The 19,724-nt window shown below is 36.8% G+C and overlaps 1 protein-coding gene across 2 annotated transcripts in view; it reads left to right on the forward strand.

Moving 5' to 3' along the window:
- Nucleotides 1-19,724, forward strand: part of USP3 (ubiquitin specific peptidase 3) — a 94,753-nt gene that overhangs the window by 36,830 nt on the left and 38,199 nt on the right. For both annotated transcript variants that reach the window (XM_082850350.1, XM_082850351.1), the window contains 5 exons: nucleotides 7,113-7,196; nucleotides 10,326-10,407; nucleotides 11,926-12,008; nucleotides 13,580-13,693; nucleotides 16,269-16,382. In XM_082850350.1, coding sequence (XP_082706476.1) covers nucleotides 7,113-7,196; nucleotides 10,326-10,407; nucleotides 11,926-12,008; nucleotides 13,580-13,693; nucleotides 16,269-16,382 — 477 coding nt within the window. The remainder of the gene's footprint in view (nucleotides 1-7,112; nucleotides 7,197-10,325; nucleotides 10,408-11,925; nucleotides 12,009-13,579; nucleotides 13,694-16,268; nucleotides 16,383-19,724) is intronic.

Genomic DNA, 19,724 nt, shown 5'->3' on the forward strand with positions numbered 1-19,724 from the left:
CAAAGTAAAAATATTGGCTATCTAATAAAAACACAGACTAATCAGATCTGATAAATTGGACAAAAAGTTTGAGACTGTGTGAAGTATGAATTTATATCCATTATCATTAATGTCAAACCTCACCCTATGTATATATTGTACTTTGAGATACCAGTTTAATAATGGTATGAAGACACTTAAAAAGTTTATTTCATCTCTAGCTCATTCTTCTAAAATTTTTCTTTTTTATACTATATGCATATTAATTTAGATTTACTTGCATATATAATTAGTACAAATGTGTAAATGTGTTGGGGGTGATGGATGCTCAGTTTTGTGGCTTATTTTTTATCTGATTAGGAGCCATTGAAAATAATTTGAAGATTTCATCTTAGTGGACTGGTGTTTTTCCTTTTATAATTAGAGAGGGCATGAGGCACAGGCTGGAAATGGGAAGGAAACAAGTGTTTCTAAAGTTAGAATTTTTAAAAGGAGGTAAAGCCACATTAAATTTTAGGACGAGAAAATAATTGAGCCATGCTGCATGTTTTAATTTTTGGAGAATGGGGAAAAAGTACAGATAGGGATGAACAAGTAAGGAATATATTTTGCTGTTAAACAAGTGAATAGTGCTACAGGGAAAATACTGAGGGAGGGTAAGGGAGTTGGTGGTGTATGGAATGAAAGCTTAAATCTAAACATAAAGCAGGTAACACTGAAGTGAAAGGGAAGATTGGGAGGGAAAGATGCGAGAGAAGAAAATTTAGGTAAGGTCGACATTGCAGGGACCATCAAATACTATAGTTTAATTCGGCTACAGATATCTATGCGTTTGAAAGTCACTGTATTTGGGTGGGGCAGAGGGGGATATCATACTAAAGGAAATAACCAAGGTTTAGAATAAAATATTAGTTGAGATGGAGGAGGAAAAAGATGGGTTTGGGGGAGATTATAGAGAGAAAAATATTTAGAAAGGATTAGGAATGATTAGATGCTAGAAATTAGAAAAAAAATCACAGTCTTAAAAATGTACACATAAGGAATCAATGTAATGAAGAAATTGGACAATTTTGCTATTTATTAGAATAAGCAGAATTTGAAATAACTTGAGCTGTGATATTATCAGTTTTTTACCAAAGTATAATAGTAGTATAAATAATTGGTATTTCTTATGAAAATTTACCTGCTACCTGCTACACGTTCTCTCAGTGCAAGGTAATAAAATTAATTGTGTATCTTCTGCTCTGAACAGCAGTATATATATAATACCCTACTCTACATTTAACAGTTTATTAACTATTGGCTTGAAGTACTTTAAAACTACTTTAGTGTCATATTTGGTTCAAGGAATTTGGTTTGAGACTAATTTTTACATAGCTAAGATGATAGTATACTTTGCCTCAAGGTGTTAGAAGTAGAGAAAGATACCAGTACCTTCTCCTTACCTGCCTTTTTATATCTGATTTCCTTATCTAACATCTCTAATATGTTGCCTGATATGACTTCTAAGTATTATTTTTTTGTCTTTAGTGTTCAGTTTACTTAAATTTCCTTAAACAGTTCTTTCTTTTTAGTAAATACAGAAGTAAACGTTTTCCTTGTCTGACAAGTAGTCTGTTAGAGGTAGAGCTCATCTTTACTTGAAGAATCACCTAACATCACGAAATTTAAACTTGCTTAAGTGTTAATATAATAGCCTAAAAGTTGGTTGTGTAATACAGGTAGTTCCTGACTTTTGTTTGTTAGACATGTGAAGTCCTATTTATATGAAAAGATGCCAAAACCTGGACCTCAGCTCCAATTTCTCAGTAGAAAGATGAAAAAGAGGAGTAGAACTTTTTATATTATTTCAGTTACGTTTTGGGAACCAGGTGTATTTTCACCTTGCAACATTTAACCATATTGTATAACAATATTTATTTCAAAATGGGAAATGCATTCCAAGTTTCAGAGGAGCAATCTAGAAGCTTTGAAACACAGCCTACAAGTTACGCACTTTTTTGTACTTATTCTGGTGTAATCTCCTTGAAGGGAAAACTAAGAATAGTGGCTAAATTTTATTTGTTTTTCAGGTGTTAGAGGTAAGCATAATACTGACCTAATACCTTCAACACAATTGTAAACCAGGAAGAGATTTTTAGAAAACTTGTTTACTTTAAATCCTTCTCATTGCCTTGGGACTTTTTAATATCAGTATTAGTGGGATAGTTTCCAGTTTGAAAGCAGCGTCTCAGCTAAAGACTAAGGTAACCAGACAACATTTAAATTCTTATTTACTTCCTACTTTTGTTACTTATTTTCTTTTCACCTCTGGGCCAGGGAGGAAGAAGAAATCAGAACAGGGGATGGGGGCAGCTAGAGACGGGTGTGCTGTGAGGCAGCCCTGGGTACACAGCAAAAGGAAGCTGACATTTATTGACCCTCTACCACGTGCCAGGCGCCCCTGGACGTTTTGACGTGTGGAAGCAGGTGCTTTCCTTTTATCTTCGTCATCTAATAACGCTTGTATAGTGTGGTGAATTCAGACAGGACAAAAGTTAGAATCTTAGAAGTAAATGTCCTTCACAGTGACTGTAAGAAGATCTAAAAATGACTCTTGGCCAGAAGGACAATTGTGAAAACTTAAAATTTTTTAAGCCAGTGAGAACAAATTCAGCCAAAATAAAATTGACTTCTTATAGTTCATTAAAGTTATATTTATCACCTCTTTATAATATTGGGTAGTATTATAGTAGAACAGCTAGTATCTTAGATATTTTCTAGGCTAGCAGTGCTGTGCAAGAGAAATAATTCGTCACATATGTAATTTAAAATTTTCTAGTAGCCACAATAAAAAAGCAAAGACAAACAGGTTGACTAATTTTAACTGTATATTTTATTTAACCCAGTTATCCAAAATATTATCATGTCAACATGGTAATCCATATAGAATTATTAGACATAGTGTGCATCTTTTTTTAATATGAAACCTTCAAAATCCAGTATGTATTTTACATGTACAGCACATCTCCATTCAGATGCTAACTTTTCGTCAGAAATGCTTGATCTGTATTTAGTCATAAAAGTTGCAGTTAAAAATGTAGATTCCAAACACTATTAAAAATTTTCCAATAAATGAATAAAGTACCAAAAAACCCCATTTTCTTTAATACTTGGCATCTGTTTTGACAAGACTGACTCATCTTTTTTAGAATAATTGAGCCCAAAGCAAAAGCATATCAGTCTCAAAACTGTATCTAATTTAAGTAAATCCACTAACTCTTGTAACCACCCAGTATTATCAACATCAAATTCAAAGGACCATTATATAAACTGAAAGTCAACTCCAAATTTGTCCATATCAACAAAGCATTCTTCAATTTTTCTTATAGATGTTGCAGACAACTTACATAATGCCATCGTATTTAAAATCTTCTGTATATTTGTTCACATTGAAATGTGTAAAGTCATTATTGATTTGTATTATGAATAGTTTAAATTTTAACATAAATTCTCATACCTGTCTAGCTAGGTCACAAGCAAGCTTTTATTCTCTCCTTGGATCTTTAAATTTAGCTCATTTATGTGCACTGTGATATAGGTGAAAAAATGTAAATCATGCTGTGATGTTTTCTCTTTGTTCAGAATTGGCAGGTGTTCCTTTTGTTTCAAGAAAATTTTGAATTAGAGTTAACAGTACAGTAAACCTTTGTAAAATTCTTCCATGACTCAAGCAGTGAACATTGGCAAAGAACATGTAGTCATATTCATTATCTTCCATTTCTTTTAACAGTTCCATAAACTGGTGATGAGTCAGAGCATTTGCACATGTATACTGAACAATTTTAATAACTGCATCCATGATACAGTCTACTTTAGAGCACAGATATTTTCAATATGTTAATATGCAGTGGATCAAATAAGGGAAGTAATTCCATTCAATCTGGGTTTTTGATCCCATGTAGCAGGTCCTTGTCTGTCTTGATAGAAACTTTTTCCTGTCTAGCTGAAAGTGACAGGTAAAAGATTAAAAAATATTTACAACATGTGGTTGATTGTTTTTAAGGTTGCAAATAGATGAAGACATTTCAATTTGGAAGTCATTTGAAACAAAACGTACCCAAAGTATTAACTGGCCATTGTCTCTTGTCTTGTAAAACTCATCTAAAGCGAAAAGTAAAAGTACTTACAATTTTCAAATGTTAAATGAATTGATCTTGAATAATGTTAGAAAGGTCTTTTATTCACTAACAGTTGCTTGGTGGATCAACTGAAGATCTTTCACTTTTTGTAAAATATCCTTTTTGATCTTTATCTCAAATTCTAAAACATAACTCCCTTAACTGAAATAATAATTTAATGTTTCATCTCTCCATCTAAAAATGGTTTTCTTTCTTGAGCAAGAATTCAAGCTATTTTAAAGCTTGCCAGAATTACAAGCTCAAATCCTTAAAATCACTAAGAAACTTCTTTGTTATACATTTCATTCTGATTTCATTGATTGTGACAAATTTCATTGATTATTTTTTGACTGTAGAGAAGCAACTTATATTATTATGCATTTGCTGAAAATGACTCAATATTGTCTACTTTATTATCTTAAAACTTTTTTTACACAGCTTATTAATTTGGCTCTGCTGTATTAAATCATAATTGTAATTATTTATAAAATTTGTGATACACCTTTTCCATTCAATTCTGCCTCATTAGTGTGCCTATGTTGTCAATTACACATTTGTGTGTAATCTTTTTTTAAAAGTTCCAAACTTCATTTGGAAGTTAAAATTTTTTTCCATTGTTAGTTTTTAACCCAGAAAAATAATTTATTTATATTAATTATTAAAATACGTATTTCAGTTTAACTACCAATTACTATTTACATAGGTATCACTGTAACTCCTGCTGTCTGCAGAAAATATTCAAACAAGCACATTACAGCGCTTCATTATTGCATAGAAAAATAACTGAAACCTTCTGTTGACATAAACTAGACTGGTGATATGCTTGTGTGTGATCCTAGAAATGACATGTGCACCCACACTGTGCACTGCAGTACATCTTACATGATGTCATAATAAAAGTGAAATATAGTTTTACCAAAACCATAAGGTATTTAATGGAAATATATTTTATACTGCTTTAGTTAAATAAAATTTTATATCAATTAAAATTTTAAAAGATTAAAATGCATTTCCTCAGTTGCATTAGTCACATTAGAACAGCTCTGGAGTCTAGAGAAACTTATTCACTTTAATAATGAACATTCAAAGAGATGAAGCAACTAGACCCAGTTAAGTCAGCTTAGTTCAGAATGGAGCAAGGCCGTAAATGAATCTGTATTTCAATATATGAAGACGTTCCTTTAACAAATGTTAAAGGCTGAATTCATGTCACACCAAAAAGAATTACTTTAATAAGAAAAAAATCAGTTATTTCATATAATCTGAAACAATTTGTTTCTTTAAACAAAGCAACTTTTTTTTTTTTTTCCCGTAGGAGCTAAGGGGTTTACTTTTCAATGAGATATTCTAGCAGCATGTAAATACATGAAAGATGATCTGAATTTGCTTTTAGACTTCATTCCCCAGATGAACACTAGCATTTGGAGTTATTTTTGTTTTGAACACTGGGTATTCTTTTAGCCAAAATACATGCATATATTTATGCAAACATAGAATGAAAATGTAAGCAGGAATTAGAGTAACAACACAATTTCATTCTTTAGTGAATGCCTGAGGTTCATGGAGGAACCAAGTGCCTTAAACCCAGCTTTGCAGAGTAGACCTTACCCTCTTAACATTTATGCTGACAGGAAGCAAGGAATTAAACCTTTTCACTAATTTAATTCCTTTATGTCTTTGTCATAAAACTGATAAGGAATTATTTTCCTGCCATTGCTGGTACTTTGATCATAGAGGAACGGTCTAGGATGTAAAAGGTAGCTTTTGCTATTTGTAGAAACGTTAGGGATTGACCACGGGAGCTTGGAGAATACGTTAGAGACTTGATTGACAACACAGGCAGTCAGTTAATGCGGAGGGGCATGTTAAATAATTACATATATATTTTACTTAAAGTTTTCACAAGCACTCACATTTTGAATTCCGTGAATAAGAGACACAAGCCATGTTCTGTGTGTGATCCTTTGTTTAAAAAACTACTCTCCCCCATCCCATTCACAATTTTTTTATAGACTGGTTTCAGGTATGTAAGAAATGTTTTTTGGATTCTGCTAGAGATGACCTAATTTTTACTAATTGCTATGCATTCAAAATTTTTGTTTGCTCAGAATGGCAATGTTATTGTCATTATTCTTTGGTAGTTATAATAAGTGGTTTTGTACAAAGCTGCAGTTCAAAAGAATATTTTGCTACTAGCTTGTAAGTTGTTTTTATTAAAATCGGCCTTATTCTAGGAAGAAAACGGAATGCTAATGTACAAGTTAAAGTTTATTATGTGTGATTCCTTATATTATTTGCTTATTGACTCGCTAAAACACACACACACAATATCAGTTTTAAGGAACATCTTAAATGTCTTCCTTCAAAGCGGTTATCGGTTTCCTGAAAGATGTAGCCACTGTTTTTGTTTTCTAACACCTTGGAATGAAAAGATTCATTCTTCTCAACCATCTGAATTCAGTTTATTTAAATTAAATTATGTGTGAAATATATGGCTTTTAGTTTTTTTTATTCAAATATCCCTACAGGTTAATTACTTTTTTCCTGCTTTCCTCTTAAATCTCTCCTGCCTGCAAACTCCCCATTAATTTGAGTTGGGAAGGATCACATTAAAGATTTAGGCTTCGTGCTACATGAACAGAATTGGTGCTTTGTATTTCATTTTCCATGTATTATGTACCATTGAAAAGAATATAACACGTGTAGTAGCGTATTTCATTTTTGAAAGAGGAATTGAAGAGCTTTTGAATAAAAATGTGTAAAGAAACTGGTGTTCATTGCCTACGTGACTTTTTATAAAGGACTCTTGAAAAGCGTTCCACTGTGGATTCCAAGTCCTCTTTAAACTCACCACTGACAGTAACTGCCTGCAGAGGCATGTGATCATCTTGGCAGTAGCCAGGCCTTTTAGTGATTTCATTACTGTGGTTTCCTCGAGCTCTTTACACACATTGATTAATATTTTCCTTGCAGTTATCGCTGTGATGATTTTGTGATTAATGACACCAAGCTGGGACTGGTACAGAAAGTCAGAGAACACTTACAGAACTTGGAAAAGTAAGTAATAGGCCTTGGGAAAGAAGGGATGGAGTGGGGTTGAGGGGTCTTTCAGCATTTCTGAGTGGGATTTTTGTTTGTGAGTTCCATAACTTCATCACGTTTTTAGTGTGATTGAAATGTGAACAAAGTAAACTTTGGAGTTGGGTATCTGAAAATGCCCATAGTCAGTGATCATAGCTCAGCATTTATTTTGTTTAATATTTGTCATAAACCATATGCAAGGGCTCCAGAGCCTGTTTTTTAGTTATTATCCACCAACTTATAAGCTCCTCAGTTTATTTGCAAGGGGAATTTTGGTAGTGCAAGGGAAGGGCAAAAAATGATACAAGATCATTATAGAGTTACCTTTGATATTAGAAAATCCTTATCCAAATGTATTATGAGGTCTTCTTAGAAACTCTGAAATTTATGTATCAAGGGAAAATAGGTTTAATTATATTATTGTTCAGCGTGCATCTATGTGATAGCACAAGATCCTAGTTTCTTCTTTTCCTTTTTTTGTTAGGGGCAGTATTTATCACTTGAAAGTATAGGAAGCTGTGAAATGCTTTGTCATCATAAAGAAATGAAACTGCTTAAGTGAATAGAATTATTTTTCGCTATAGCCAAATAGGTTAGTCAGATAAAACTCACTAGACCCAAAATTCAAGCAGTAAACAGAACCCCAGTAGCAATGTCTTTTGAAGCTGCAGTGGTTAGAAGCATGGCCCTGGAATGGTCGCTGACTCAGGTGAAATTTGTGTAAATCACCCCTAATTGTCAGGTGCCATCTAATTTATTTATTTTTTGTTGTTTTTTAAAAAATCTTTATTGGAGTATAATTGCTTTACAGCATCTTATTTATTTTGACAGTCGATGTATAAAAATGGTATTGTGAGAACATGCCACAAGTGAGAGTCCTTTAGCAAACTTACATGTGAAGCCAACAGAGTATTTTAAAATTGAGTGCTGAGAGGGAATAACCTAAGTTCTTTGAGTGAAACACTGTCTAGCTTTGGTTAACCAAAGTCTCTGTGCATGTCTCTGTCTAAATAGACTATGAGCTGATAAGGGAAGAATCAATTTCTTTGAAATCTAAGCTAATTAGAACAGTCTGGGTTTAAGTGCACTTTGGCTTGTCATCTTGGGGCTCCTCACTTTTTCAAAGCGCCTCCTCCCTTTTAATTTGAACAAAGCAGCAGGAGCATATCTAGGGTTAGAGACACAGGTATAGACACACAGATCTAGAATATTGAATTTGGTCTGAAATAACACAATTAACCGTGAAGTAGGAGATTCCTGCAGTAATTTATGTAAATATCACTCTTTGGTGTGGTGATGTCATTGTAAAGATCTTACTAACTTGATTCTTCGTTATAGAAGTAGGTAGCTACCAAATTATTTCTTCCTGCCACTTATAGTTTTCTCTAAGAAAAGACTGTCATCTCAATGACAAATAAATTCATCAGAACTAAGTCAAAGGGAAAACCGGAAGTTCAAGAACCTGCATGCGTTTATGCAGATATTGAATCTTCTATTTCCATTTATTTCTTCGTCAGGTAAAAGATGTCACAGACTGCCTTGTCTACACTTCTCCTTGGTCCCACTGAAAAAGCTACTTTGCGGTCCTTTTTCTATGTCAATAAACATTACCTAAATTTATTTTTATTCTTTCAAACGTAGCCTTTACTCTGTAATGGAAGCTACAATGAAAGAACTATGATTACATTGGAGTTTTACTTTAGACTGTTCAGCGTATCCTCTGGAGAAGCACTGCGCACCAGAAACGTTGTATTAATCTACACTGTGCAGTATGGTAGCCACTAGACACACGTGACTGTTGAGCACTTGAAAATTAGCTAGTGTGACGAGGAACTGAATTTTACATTTTTAAGTTTAATTAATTTAAATTTATTAGCCACATGTTGTGAGCAGCTACCATATTAAATAGCGTGGATCTAAAGGATTCTGCCATTTTGAGAATCACTGATGGTAAAATTTAATAACATATTTTTAAAAAGCGAAATGCTTTTTTTTGTATAGGTTAAAACCAAAAGTTAACTATTAGGCATTGTCACAGTACATACACTGTGCTTGTGAGTGAACTTCTTTACTTACAGAATTTGTGAAGGAATAACTTAACATCGTAGTACATATGGGATTATCTCTTCTTACCTTGTAGTCACCAGTACACTGAGAGGGACATACATTTCTGAAGACGTTTTTCCTAAGAATATTTTTAGATTTGAAACAGCTGACTGTCACTAGATCTGATGCTCTGAAGACAGTTCATGTGGAAATTTTGGAAAGAAAAATAATTATGTATTTTCTTTGGATTAACCTGGTACTTTTGGAAGATGGGAAAGAGTTGGTAGACTTAAAAAGTCTATGTTGTTTAATAGTAACTTTCACTTCCTTTAGATTAGTTCCCCTGATACATAATAATTTTAAAGTGAAGATAGGAATTATTTTCTAACAAATTTCAAACTTAATATCTCTTTCGATGAGAAACATTTAGATAATTTAAATTCAGAATTTATGTGCTAATTAGGATTTGTTTTAGAATATGCTTTGTAGCAGAGCTGAATCAAATGAATTGATATATGCCTATGCGTCTATAATTTATTTATCATTCTGCAAACTCAGGTTATATCATCATCTATTACAACATACTAACAAAACATGATACCTTTATCAAAATTAAGAAAGAAGTGGCGTAGAATTTGAGACTTAATGTTAAATCTCAGAATAATCATGTCAGACCAGTGTTTTTCTTTTTTACGAGTAGTGGGTGTTCTCTTGTTTGAAGCTTCACCATTGATTAGGTAGATAGAGCGGTGGAGGAGAGGGACTGTCCATCAGACCACATCCACTTGGCCAGCGTTTCTGGGAAGCGCCCGGAGGGTGGCAGCTTCCAGTCCCACCCTGCTGGAGGAGCAGTGGGGATTTCCAGGGGAAGTGGAACTCCTCAGTTACTTGAAATACTTGTGGGCCACCGTGGCCTAACGGGTCACTTCCTGGCCTGGCTAAGCAGCCAGGCAGGGCTCCATACCCTAGGTACTTAGAACAGCCATGTTTACTCTCTCTTGCTGTGTAGTGTTGTGTATGTATGAACGTCTTTTTGACTGTCTGTTTGTGCTTTAATAGCTCAGCTTTCACAGCTGACAGGCATAGGAAAAGAAAACTTTTGGAAAACTCATCACTGAACAGCAAGTTACTAAAAGTAAATGTAAGTAATTAAAATGTATTCAAATATAAGAATTGGTTGAGATCTAGTCACTGTTTGATTACAGTTCTAACATTAATGTTGCCCTTTATAAACTTTTATAAATGTATGCCTTGGATTTGGAATATTTTACAAAATGTTTGCCACTTGTACTAATGATTCTTGATGTGACTAAATACCCCAGCGAGTCTGTCTGTCAGTGCCTTCCTTCCGTCAGGATGACCACCGTGCTCCTCTGCCTTAGGAGGCATTTGTTCTTAACGCCTACTCATGTACCTTATTACTCCATCTCTGTAGGATCCCAAAGATCCTTGCTTCCTTCTGTTAAAGGTCCCTAGTGCAAATTCTATGGGTCTGGGGCTTCCCTGGTGGCACAGTGGTTAAGAATCCCCCTGCCAATGCAGGGGGCACGGGTTCGAGCCCTGGCCCGGGAAGATCCCACATGCGGCGGAGCAACTAAGCCCGTGCGCCACAACTACAAGCCTGTGCTCTAGAGCCCGTGAGCCACAACTACTGAGCCTGTGTGCCACAACTAGTGAAGCCCGTGCACCTAGAGCCCATGCTCTGCAACAAGAGAAGTCACTGCAATGAGAAGCCCGTGCACCTCAACTAGAGAAGGCCCGCACGTAGCAACAAAGGCCCAACACAGCCAAAAAATAAATAAAATAAGAATCTTAAAAAAAAAAAATGCTTTGGGTCTGAAGTTTTGGTAAGTTTTTTCCTTAGGGCCTTCATTAATACAATTTCACCATAAAAGAATATGCTTCCTCATTCTGATACCCATCTCTTACCAAATGTATGGCCATTAATGGAGTAACAAAGTTTAAATATGACTAAATATTGTAAAGTATACCAGTAATTTTGTCCTGCATCTACCTCTCTGCTGTCATGCTAGCTGTGTTTAGACACACAATTAAGTATTACAATTTCGTGGAAGAAAGAGCTAAAGTGATGCTTCGGGTTGGATGGGTAGATTCACTAACCATGTGTAGTACTCAGACATCACAGTGCATTTGTACAGCTAATCAAAAAACAAAGCCTTAGTCTTTAAGGGAAGTTCAGGTAGTTTTTTCAGATTGATATTCCATTGCTAGGAAAAACATGTATTGGTCATTTGCATGCCTTAGAGTTAAAAGCTGGGGGACAGAAATACTTGGCATGTTTATATTTTTTCCAATTTGTAGTAGCTTTAATAGAGTCTTATGACGGCGTTAAGTCTTAAATTTATTTAAGGATCTTCCTGGTTTTTGCATTGTGTACTCCACAGTACTTATTAATGGTGACTTCCTCATAAGCTTCCATTTAGAACAATCCTAGGATCAGAAACAGCCTTCTAAAAATATCCAGACACATTTACAGAGAGTAGAAAGAGAATTTGAAATATTTGTTGGACTGAAAAGTATCAATTCCGAACTGGCTTGTTGCTAGAGTTTCAAATATAGGCCTTTGTTCTTCTTTGATGTTGAAACAGTTGGCCTTCTCTTGGTGTTACTGAAGGCCACCTCTTGTTCCATTTTGCAGGGAAGCACCACTGCCATTTGTGCCACAGGCCTTCGGAATTTGGGGAACACGTGTTTCATGAACGCCATCCTTCAGTCACTCAGGTACTGTTACAGTCACAGCCTAAGTATCTGACGTTAGTTTCTGGTGGATAAGAGCAAAGGCTCTGGGTTCAGATCCTGTCTCTGCCACTAACTCTAGCCTACTAACTTGGGGCAAGTTACCTCAGTTCCCTGTGCCTTAGTTGTCTCATCAGTGAAATTGGGGATAATAGTCTACCTCACGGGGTAGTCGGGAAGATACTATATAATTTACATAAAGTGCTTAGAACAGTGCCTAGCAGTAAATAACTGTTAGCTGTTATTATTTAGTTCCTGTTCCTTCTTGAATAGGCTTGAGCACAGGCCAGCAAACTTCTGTAAAAGGCCAGATTAAATAAATATTTTTAACCTTTGCATGCTACATCCAGGCTTTCTCACACATCTTCTCCTCCCTTCAACACCCCTCTCCCTTTTAAACAACTCTTTAAAAATACAAAACTCACTTTAAAAATGTAAAAGCTCACTGGCCCAGGGTCAGATTTGTCCTGTGGGCCATAGTTTGCAGACCCCTGGGCTATAAGGAACCTTGTTCAGATAACTTAGTTCAATCATTAGTTGAGTCTTAAGTATGGTCATAAGATCAGATGTTTAGAAGATCTTCAAAATGTAAGGTGAGCAGGGACTTCCCTGGCGGTACAGCGGTTGACTCTGTGCTTCCACGGCAGGGGGCTCGGGTTTGATTCCTGGTCAGGGAACTAAGATCCCACATGCTGCATGGCCAAAAAAAAAAAAAAAAAAGAGTAAGATGAGCAGGAAAAATAAAATAGACAACAAGGCTGACCTAAGTTATACAGAAGAAATTATTTAGAAAGTTGCATACTTTTAGATTTTAATGTGGTATCAAAGACCACAGTAAATTATTTTCCCAAGGCCACCTTGCTAATGAGGAACAGAAGCCATGTGTGATCTCTCCTTAAAGGTACTGGCTCTCAGCTTATCTAGTCTTGCTCAAAGAAGAAATTCTAGTCACTACCGAATTCTCATTGTTACTCTGTATAGTGTATTTAAACAACATGGTTGGTTTCAAGGCTTTTTATTTGAGGAAATTATTGAAAACTTGGGAACAAAGGCCCTGAAAAGAAAGAAATGGTGACAGGCTATAGCTGGGAAGGGGGAAGGATTTCTGGAACAGAGATTTTGCTTTAAGGTCTTTGTTTACTTTTGCAAAGTCATCTACTTATATTCCCTTTTAAAAAAATATTTATTTATTTGGTTGTTCTGGGCCTTAGTTGTGGCAGGCGGGCTCCTAAGTTGTGGCATGCAAACTCTTAGTTGCAGCTTGCATGTGGGATCTAGTTCCCTGACCAGGGATTGAACCCAGGCCCCCTGCATTGGGAGTGCAGAGTCTTACTCACTGTGCCACCAGGGAAGTCCCCCTTATATTGTTTTCTTGGAGTAAATGAGGAAGCTTAATGAAGAAATGCAATGTTAAGAGATTGCATTGAGTATCATTTGAATGAGAAATTGAAATATCACATTTTCAAAATCCATATACTGTATAGGTCACATAGTGCTTTCTTTACTTCTTAGTACATTTAAAAACTAATACTTTTTTCCCCTTCCTTTTAAAATAGTAACATTGAGCAGTTTTGCTGTTATTTCAAAGAGCTGCCTGCTGTGGAGTTAAGGAATGGGAAGACAGCAGGAAGGCGAACGTACCATACCAGGAGCCAGGGGGACAACAACGTGTGAGTCTAAGAATATGTCCTTTCTGGCTTTGAGCTACAGAACAAATGACTCTTACTGGTGATTCCCATTGCATTATCTGAGTTAATAGGCACGTGCATTTAAAAAAGAAAACACCAAAACAACTCTCAATTGTGTTTAAGTATCTAGCTAGCAATCTTAAAAATTGTTAGAATTCTTTTATTTCTATTTACCTAGTAGGCAGGACAAATGTAGCACTCCGCTTGTTGAGTCTGTGGATTTGGGCACTCTAAAACTGACATCTATGAAGAAAACACAGTTCTAGGCATATAGACCGGCGTGAATATCATTAGTCTCTGTGAATTGATTTGTCTGATAGGGTTAGGTAAACCTGTCTTGGATAATTACATTAATTTGTAGTTACCAAATTAATTACAGAGCAGTACTGTCAATTTTTAGCTGATATGGAAGGAGGAAAAAAATTGACAAGTGATTATTGAGAACCAAACCAATATATATTCAAATTCAGTGCAGCCACGTTCTCTTTGGGGCTCAGAAAGATTTATCATATTATCATGACCGTAAGGGGTATCTTAACATTACTGAAATAGGGCTATGATTTATCATCTGTATGTATTTTAATGTAATGTTTTCCCTGCCTGCCCATCCCTGCTCCCACACACCTCATCCCCACACATTCTGAAAAGCCGTCTTATAATCCGACAGTGTTCTGCCTAGATGCCTGAGGGAGAATAGGATAGGCCGTGTTAGAACAGTGTGTAGTGTGTAGTGTGGAGTACGCAGTGAAGCCAGGCGTTGGAGCAGGGATGGAATGATATCACTAGAACTGGTGTTTTAAGAGTTTACTTTGGTAGCAGCATATAGGATGAGCTGGAACGTGCCTGCATTCAAGGAGGCTTTTCACTTTATAGTAATTGGTTAGAGGGAATAGCCGTGAAATGAAGAGGAAAAAATACATGTGCACAAAAGTGAAGGGAAGAATTAGTAGTACTTGATGCATTAGTGTCATTTAGGGTTTAGTTACGAATTATAGAAATTGCCGCTGGCCATTTTAGGCAGAAAAGGAATTTATTGAAAGTCTGTTGGTGAGGTTACCATTACTGGATGCGGGGGAAATCAGGTCTGGAGTCTAGGCATCCATAAGGGTGTCCCATCAGGACCGCTGTCCGTGCTGCACCGAAGTTCCCATTGCCAGCACTGCTGGAGTTGGGTGCTGGGTCGATGCTGCTGTTACTGCTCTGCCCCTGCGCTCCTGACTGTGCTCTTTGCCACCAGAAAGTCTGGCACTGTTCCAGCTTCAAATAGGCATACCCAGGCCGTGTACCTGAGTCCTGGCTTCAAGGGGGAGCGGGCGGGGGCTGAGACAGCAAGTACCTGGCCTTTTCAGCTTCCACAGTAGGAGGCAGGCTTTGACTCTTAAGGTGGGGTTCCTCAAACATAGGATGAGGGTTCAGGTACTAGGAAGTAAAAAATATGATTTGTATCTGAAGAACCTACTGGATAACAGGGGTTGAGAAAGAAGATAGTGAGATTCTCTGTGATATCAACCAGGTATCCATGAGTATGGTAGCTGTATTGACACATACAGCCATTGAAGTTGAGGAGGTGTATAAGCTTACCTACATGCATAGAAGACCAAAACTAACGGTGACTTAAACATCCGTGGTTTATCTTCTCACATAAAAGTTGGAGGGTATCCATCTAGGTTTGTTGCACACAATCATTGGGCTCCTCTGGCTTTCTGTCCCACCAGCCCACATCATCCACAATGGTGCTGGCGCACCACCGTTTCGTCCTCATTCTAGCTGGAGGGCAGAAGGAAAGGGTGAATAAGAAGGACCACTCTTTCTCTTTAAGGGAATTTGTCAGAAGTTGGGCACACTCAAATTTTTTTTTTATTCCAGGCAGCTCGTGTGCCAAGAAAAAAATGGAAGTTGTATTCCTGTGAGAGAAGGGGCGATTGGAGACTGAGGGGCCGTAGGGAGAGTACGGAGAACAGGTTTAGGACACAGTGAGTTAGAAGAGACAAGAGGGCAGCCAGTAGAAAATTCCTGTTGGAACCTGGAGACAACTGAATAAAAGTGGTCATGAGAAAAATCTGGAGTTTAGATTTGGATTTGAGAGTCATTGGCATAGAGGTGAGTGTTGAAGCTTTGTGGCCAGATGGACTCTGCGGCAGAGAGGAGCAGTCACGCATCGAGGTCTGGGGAGCGCGCTCCTAGAGAGGGGCAGGAAGGAGAAAGGCAAGAGATGGAGAACGAGATTCTGTTACTTGTTTTACGGGTTTTTTGGAAACATTTCATTCTTAGGTAATTTGATTTGTGACTTATCCATTGCTTTATTTTACAAGTATGGCAGTACTTTGGCATACTCAGAGTTCACCATATAGTTAAAAAACTAGTTTTGTCTGTAATCACTGCTATTTGTATGGGTTCTGAGATGCTGTACTTAGCTGTCAGGTTGAGTTCAGAAGAGACCAAACTCTTTTTATGTTTTCATTTTTTATTTGTGGATTTTAGACAGTTTGGCATTATGTATTGAAATAGCAGCCTCTCACTAATGCTGAGGGTCTTATCATCCCCTGCTCTTTTCTAGGTCTTTGGTGGAAGAGTTTAGAAAGACACTCTGTGCATTATGGCAAGGTAGCCAGACTGCATTTAGCCCAGAGTCCTTATTTTATGTTGTTTGGAAGATTATGCCGAATTTTAGGTAAGTATTATTTAATGAAGGATATTTAAAACATTAATATTAGTCTTTACACTGTTCCTGGAACAATTTCCAACAGAGTGGTGGTATTCTCAATAATGAAACCAGTGTTTTGTTTTTTAAGGAGAAGAGCAGAAGTTGGATATATCCTACTAGACAAATGTGTTTAAATAATAGACCTTAGAAAAATCTTTAACAAAAGGCAGGGCATTTTGTTGTTATAAAAAAAGGCAGGGCATTTTGTTGTTATAAAAACAGAGCCCTTATAAATAACTTACGTGCTCTAGGAAAACATATTGGACAAAATTTCCTTGATTTTTTCAAAATCTTATACAGAGTAATTATCATCATACACCATCCTGTTATTTCAGCTAAAAAAAAAAAAAAAAAAAAATCCAAATGTGATCAGTAGAAAACCATGGTATCGAATTCACTGTTCTGGGTTCTGAAGACCTTACAAGACTGTAGTTAAGTCCATTGGGCTTCATTTGCTTTCCAGAAGGTAACACAATTAACACATCATCTCCTAATGTGGTTATAGAGTCACAGCGTTTCCCGTGTTCTTTATCTGGTCTCGCTTGAGTGGGGAAAGAGCCCTGCTGTCAGAGACATCTCCCTCTGCTCCTAAGCTAGTCCTCCCCGTAGGTAACAGCAGATCTGAAGCACTGCGGGTGCTTGACAGAAGCCTTCACCACCTTCTGCTGATTTTATCTTTCTGAAGCACGTCGTGGTTCTTACTAGTCATGATTTTTGGCACCTTGTACAGCCCCTCTCTTTCTTTTTAAAAACCAGCACGCTCTGGTAAAACTCAGCAATACATCTTGCTTTACTGTCTCAGAGTGGTTTAGATATATTGGTATTATGGAGAAATGTCTAAAGGGTAACAGCTTCAAAGGACTATAATTTGTTGCCTTGCCAAAGAGTCTATAGCCTTGAGGATCAGACGTAATTGACTATTGTTAACCCTGGTCTTTGTTTTGAAGGAAATTTCTTTTATATTTCATGTTATTTAAATCTCTCCTGAGAAGGAGAGAATCATTTTGTAAGAATTTTAGAATTTCCTGACTCTAAATAGGAAAGGTAGAAATGATTAAGTTACTGCTAATCACATCTGGACTTGATATAAAATTTCTAACGATCACCTACTTAGACTCTTGATGGGGATTTAATCTTTGTGTTTGGTTATTATATAAAAATTGCTTCCATTTGTTGAATGCCTATTATGTGTCGAGCACTTTAGGTATTTTATATCTGACCTTCATTAAGAAACACAACAAAATTCCCATCAGGGTAAGAAGTGTTAGCCCCATCTGAAAGAAGACGGAACTGAGACAGAGGAGAGTAGTTTGTTCAGTTTTATACATCTAGTAGGTGTTGGGACCAGAATTAGAACCCAGGTCTTCATGGTGTTGGTCAGCGATAGACGTGTTAACAGTAATTTGTCCACATGCCCCAGTGAGGCCCACCAACCACCTTTATACTCTTCTACTTGGTTCCCGTGGTGACTCAGTTCCCTCTTCACCTAATAGAATTCTACTTTTCATCTAAATCTGCCCGTATCTCTGTTCTTTCTGGTTTCTTTAGCCCAGCTGTGAGCATGATTTAGTTTTTAGCTGCTTAATTTTACTCATTCTATTATTCCTACCAATGAAGGGAAAGAAGTTTTGGAATAGGTAACCAGGTTGAGAAATTCGGATGGCGTTTCCGGAGTGATTCCTATTACATATGAACTCTTAGATTTCCTTAGTGACTGATCAGAATAGGATGTCTGTGTGTTCTTAGCAGGGCTTTCTCTTCGTTCTGTAGTAATTCAGATTGTTCCTCACTTTCATGTAATCAGAGAATAATTTTCTCTTGGCTAGCTCTAGATCTTGAGATTATATCATGAATAAAGTTTTAGTGCAGGGTCACTGCACAGTGCCCAGGTGTGAGGTAGGGTTTTCTTCTCGTAATTGTTACTCCTATTATGTGTACAGGGTAAAAGTTCTGATAACATGCCGAAGTGGAAATGCAATGGGGTCTTGAATTATGTTTGTATTTATAATCCCAAAGTAAAATTTTTTAAAGTTTAGAAAGCCCATTTTCCTTGATTAACATGTGACAGTATCTAGGGAGTGTGATACCTTGGAATAAAATAAGAGGAACCTGGGGAGTTCCCCGGTGGCCTAGTGATTAGGATCCCGGGCTTTCACTGCTGTGGCCTGGGTTCAATCCCTGGTCGGGGAACTGAGATCCCGTAAGCTGCGCGGCATGGCCAAAGGGGGAAAAAAGTGAGGAGCCTGAAATACAATCATGCATGTAGAAGTAGGAACAACTTTTCTCTATTTAAATAAATAAATAAATGCAGGAAAAAAAGTACCCTAAATGTAATCAACAGCTTTGGACATAGAAATCATCAGAGCTATTCTTTCTCTTTTCCCACCCAAATCAAAAGCCAGTCACTTAGCAGGGAAACTGTTCCTGAGTTTGAACTTCCCAGCAGACATACATCTACTTGCCACACTTCTTATGGCTTCCTAGCATGCCCAGCTTTTCCTGTCCTTTCTTTTTTGCGGTACGCGGGCCTCTCACTGTTGTGGCCTCTCCTGCCGGGGAGCACAGGCTCTGGACGCGCAGGCTCAGCCTTCCATGCCTGTAAAAATGTAGGCAGTAGTCTTTCCTATCCATAATTTTATGAATGTACTTTAGATATCATTGCTGGATTTATCTACATAAACCTCTGTTACCTTCCAACTATACCAGCTTAATTTTCTGTCAGATTTCATTACTGTTCACTTGTCATTGGTCTGTATTAGTAGAAGAATTCCATAGAATTTCCTGACTGAATATAGTATAAGAAGTAACCTCAGAATATGTTGCTGTATATATTAAAGTTTTAGGCTAGAGCATAATTATAAGTCAATGCGTTTTAAAGTTTTTATTTATTTAAAAAATCTCTTGAATCAGAGATTAGGATGCAAGTACAGAATGCTATACATCTTTAACTCTTTAGATAAAGTTTTTCTTCCTTTCAGCCAGTGTTTAAAAATTAGTATCTTTCAGTCTAAAGATTTAGTTTTAATTTCCTTATTTCTTATAATGGTGGTTTAGACCTGGTTTTCTGGTGCAGGTTAAGATGTGAAATTTTAACATTTGAGCATCTTCTAGAGAGGCCGTGTGGGAAATGGGAAGATTCACAGTCCATCCAGGAGACATGTTACTCTCCTGTTGCAGGACTTCAGGCAGGTCCCACAACCCCTTTTTTGCCCCTCAGTTTTCCTCTTAAGTGAGGTCAGTTGAGATCACTAGAAGTCCAGTTAGCTCTACTACTCTGTGTTTTCAGACTTGTTTTTCAGTAGTGGAATT

The sequence above is a fragment of the Leucopleurus acutus genome (assembly GCF_964270905.1).
Source record: "Leucopleurus acutus genome assembly, chromosome: 1".
Classification (NCBI taxonomy): domain Eukaryota; kingdom Metazoa; phylum Chordata; class Mammalia; order Artiodactyla; family Delphinidae; genus Leucopleurus; species Leucopleurus acutus.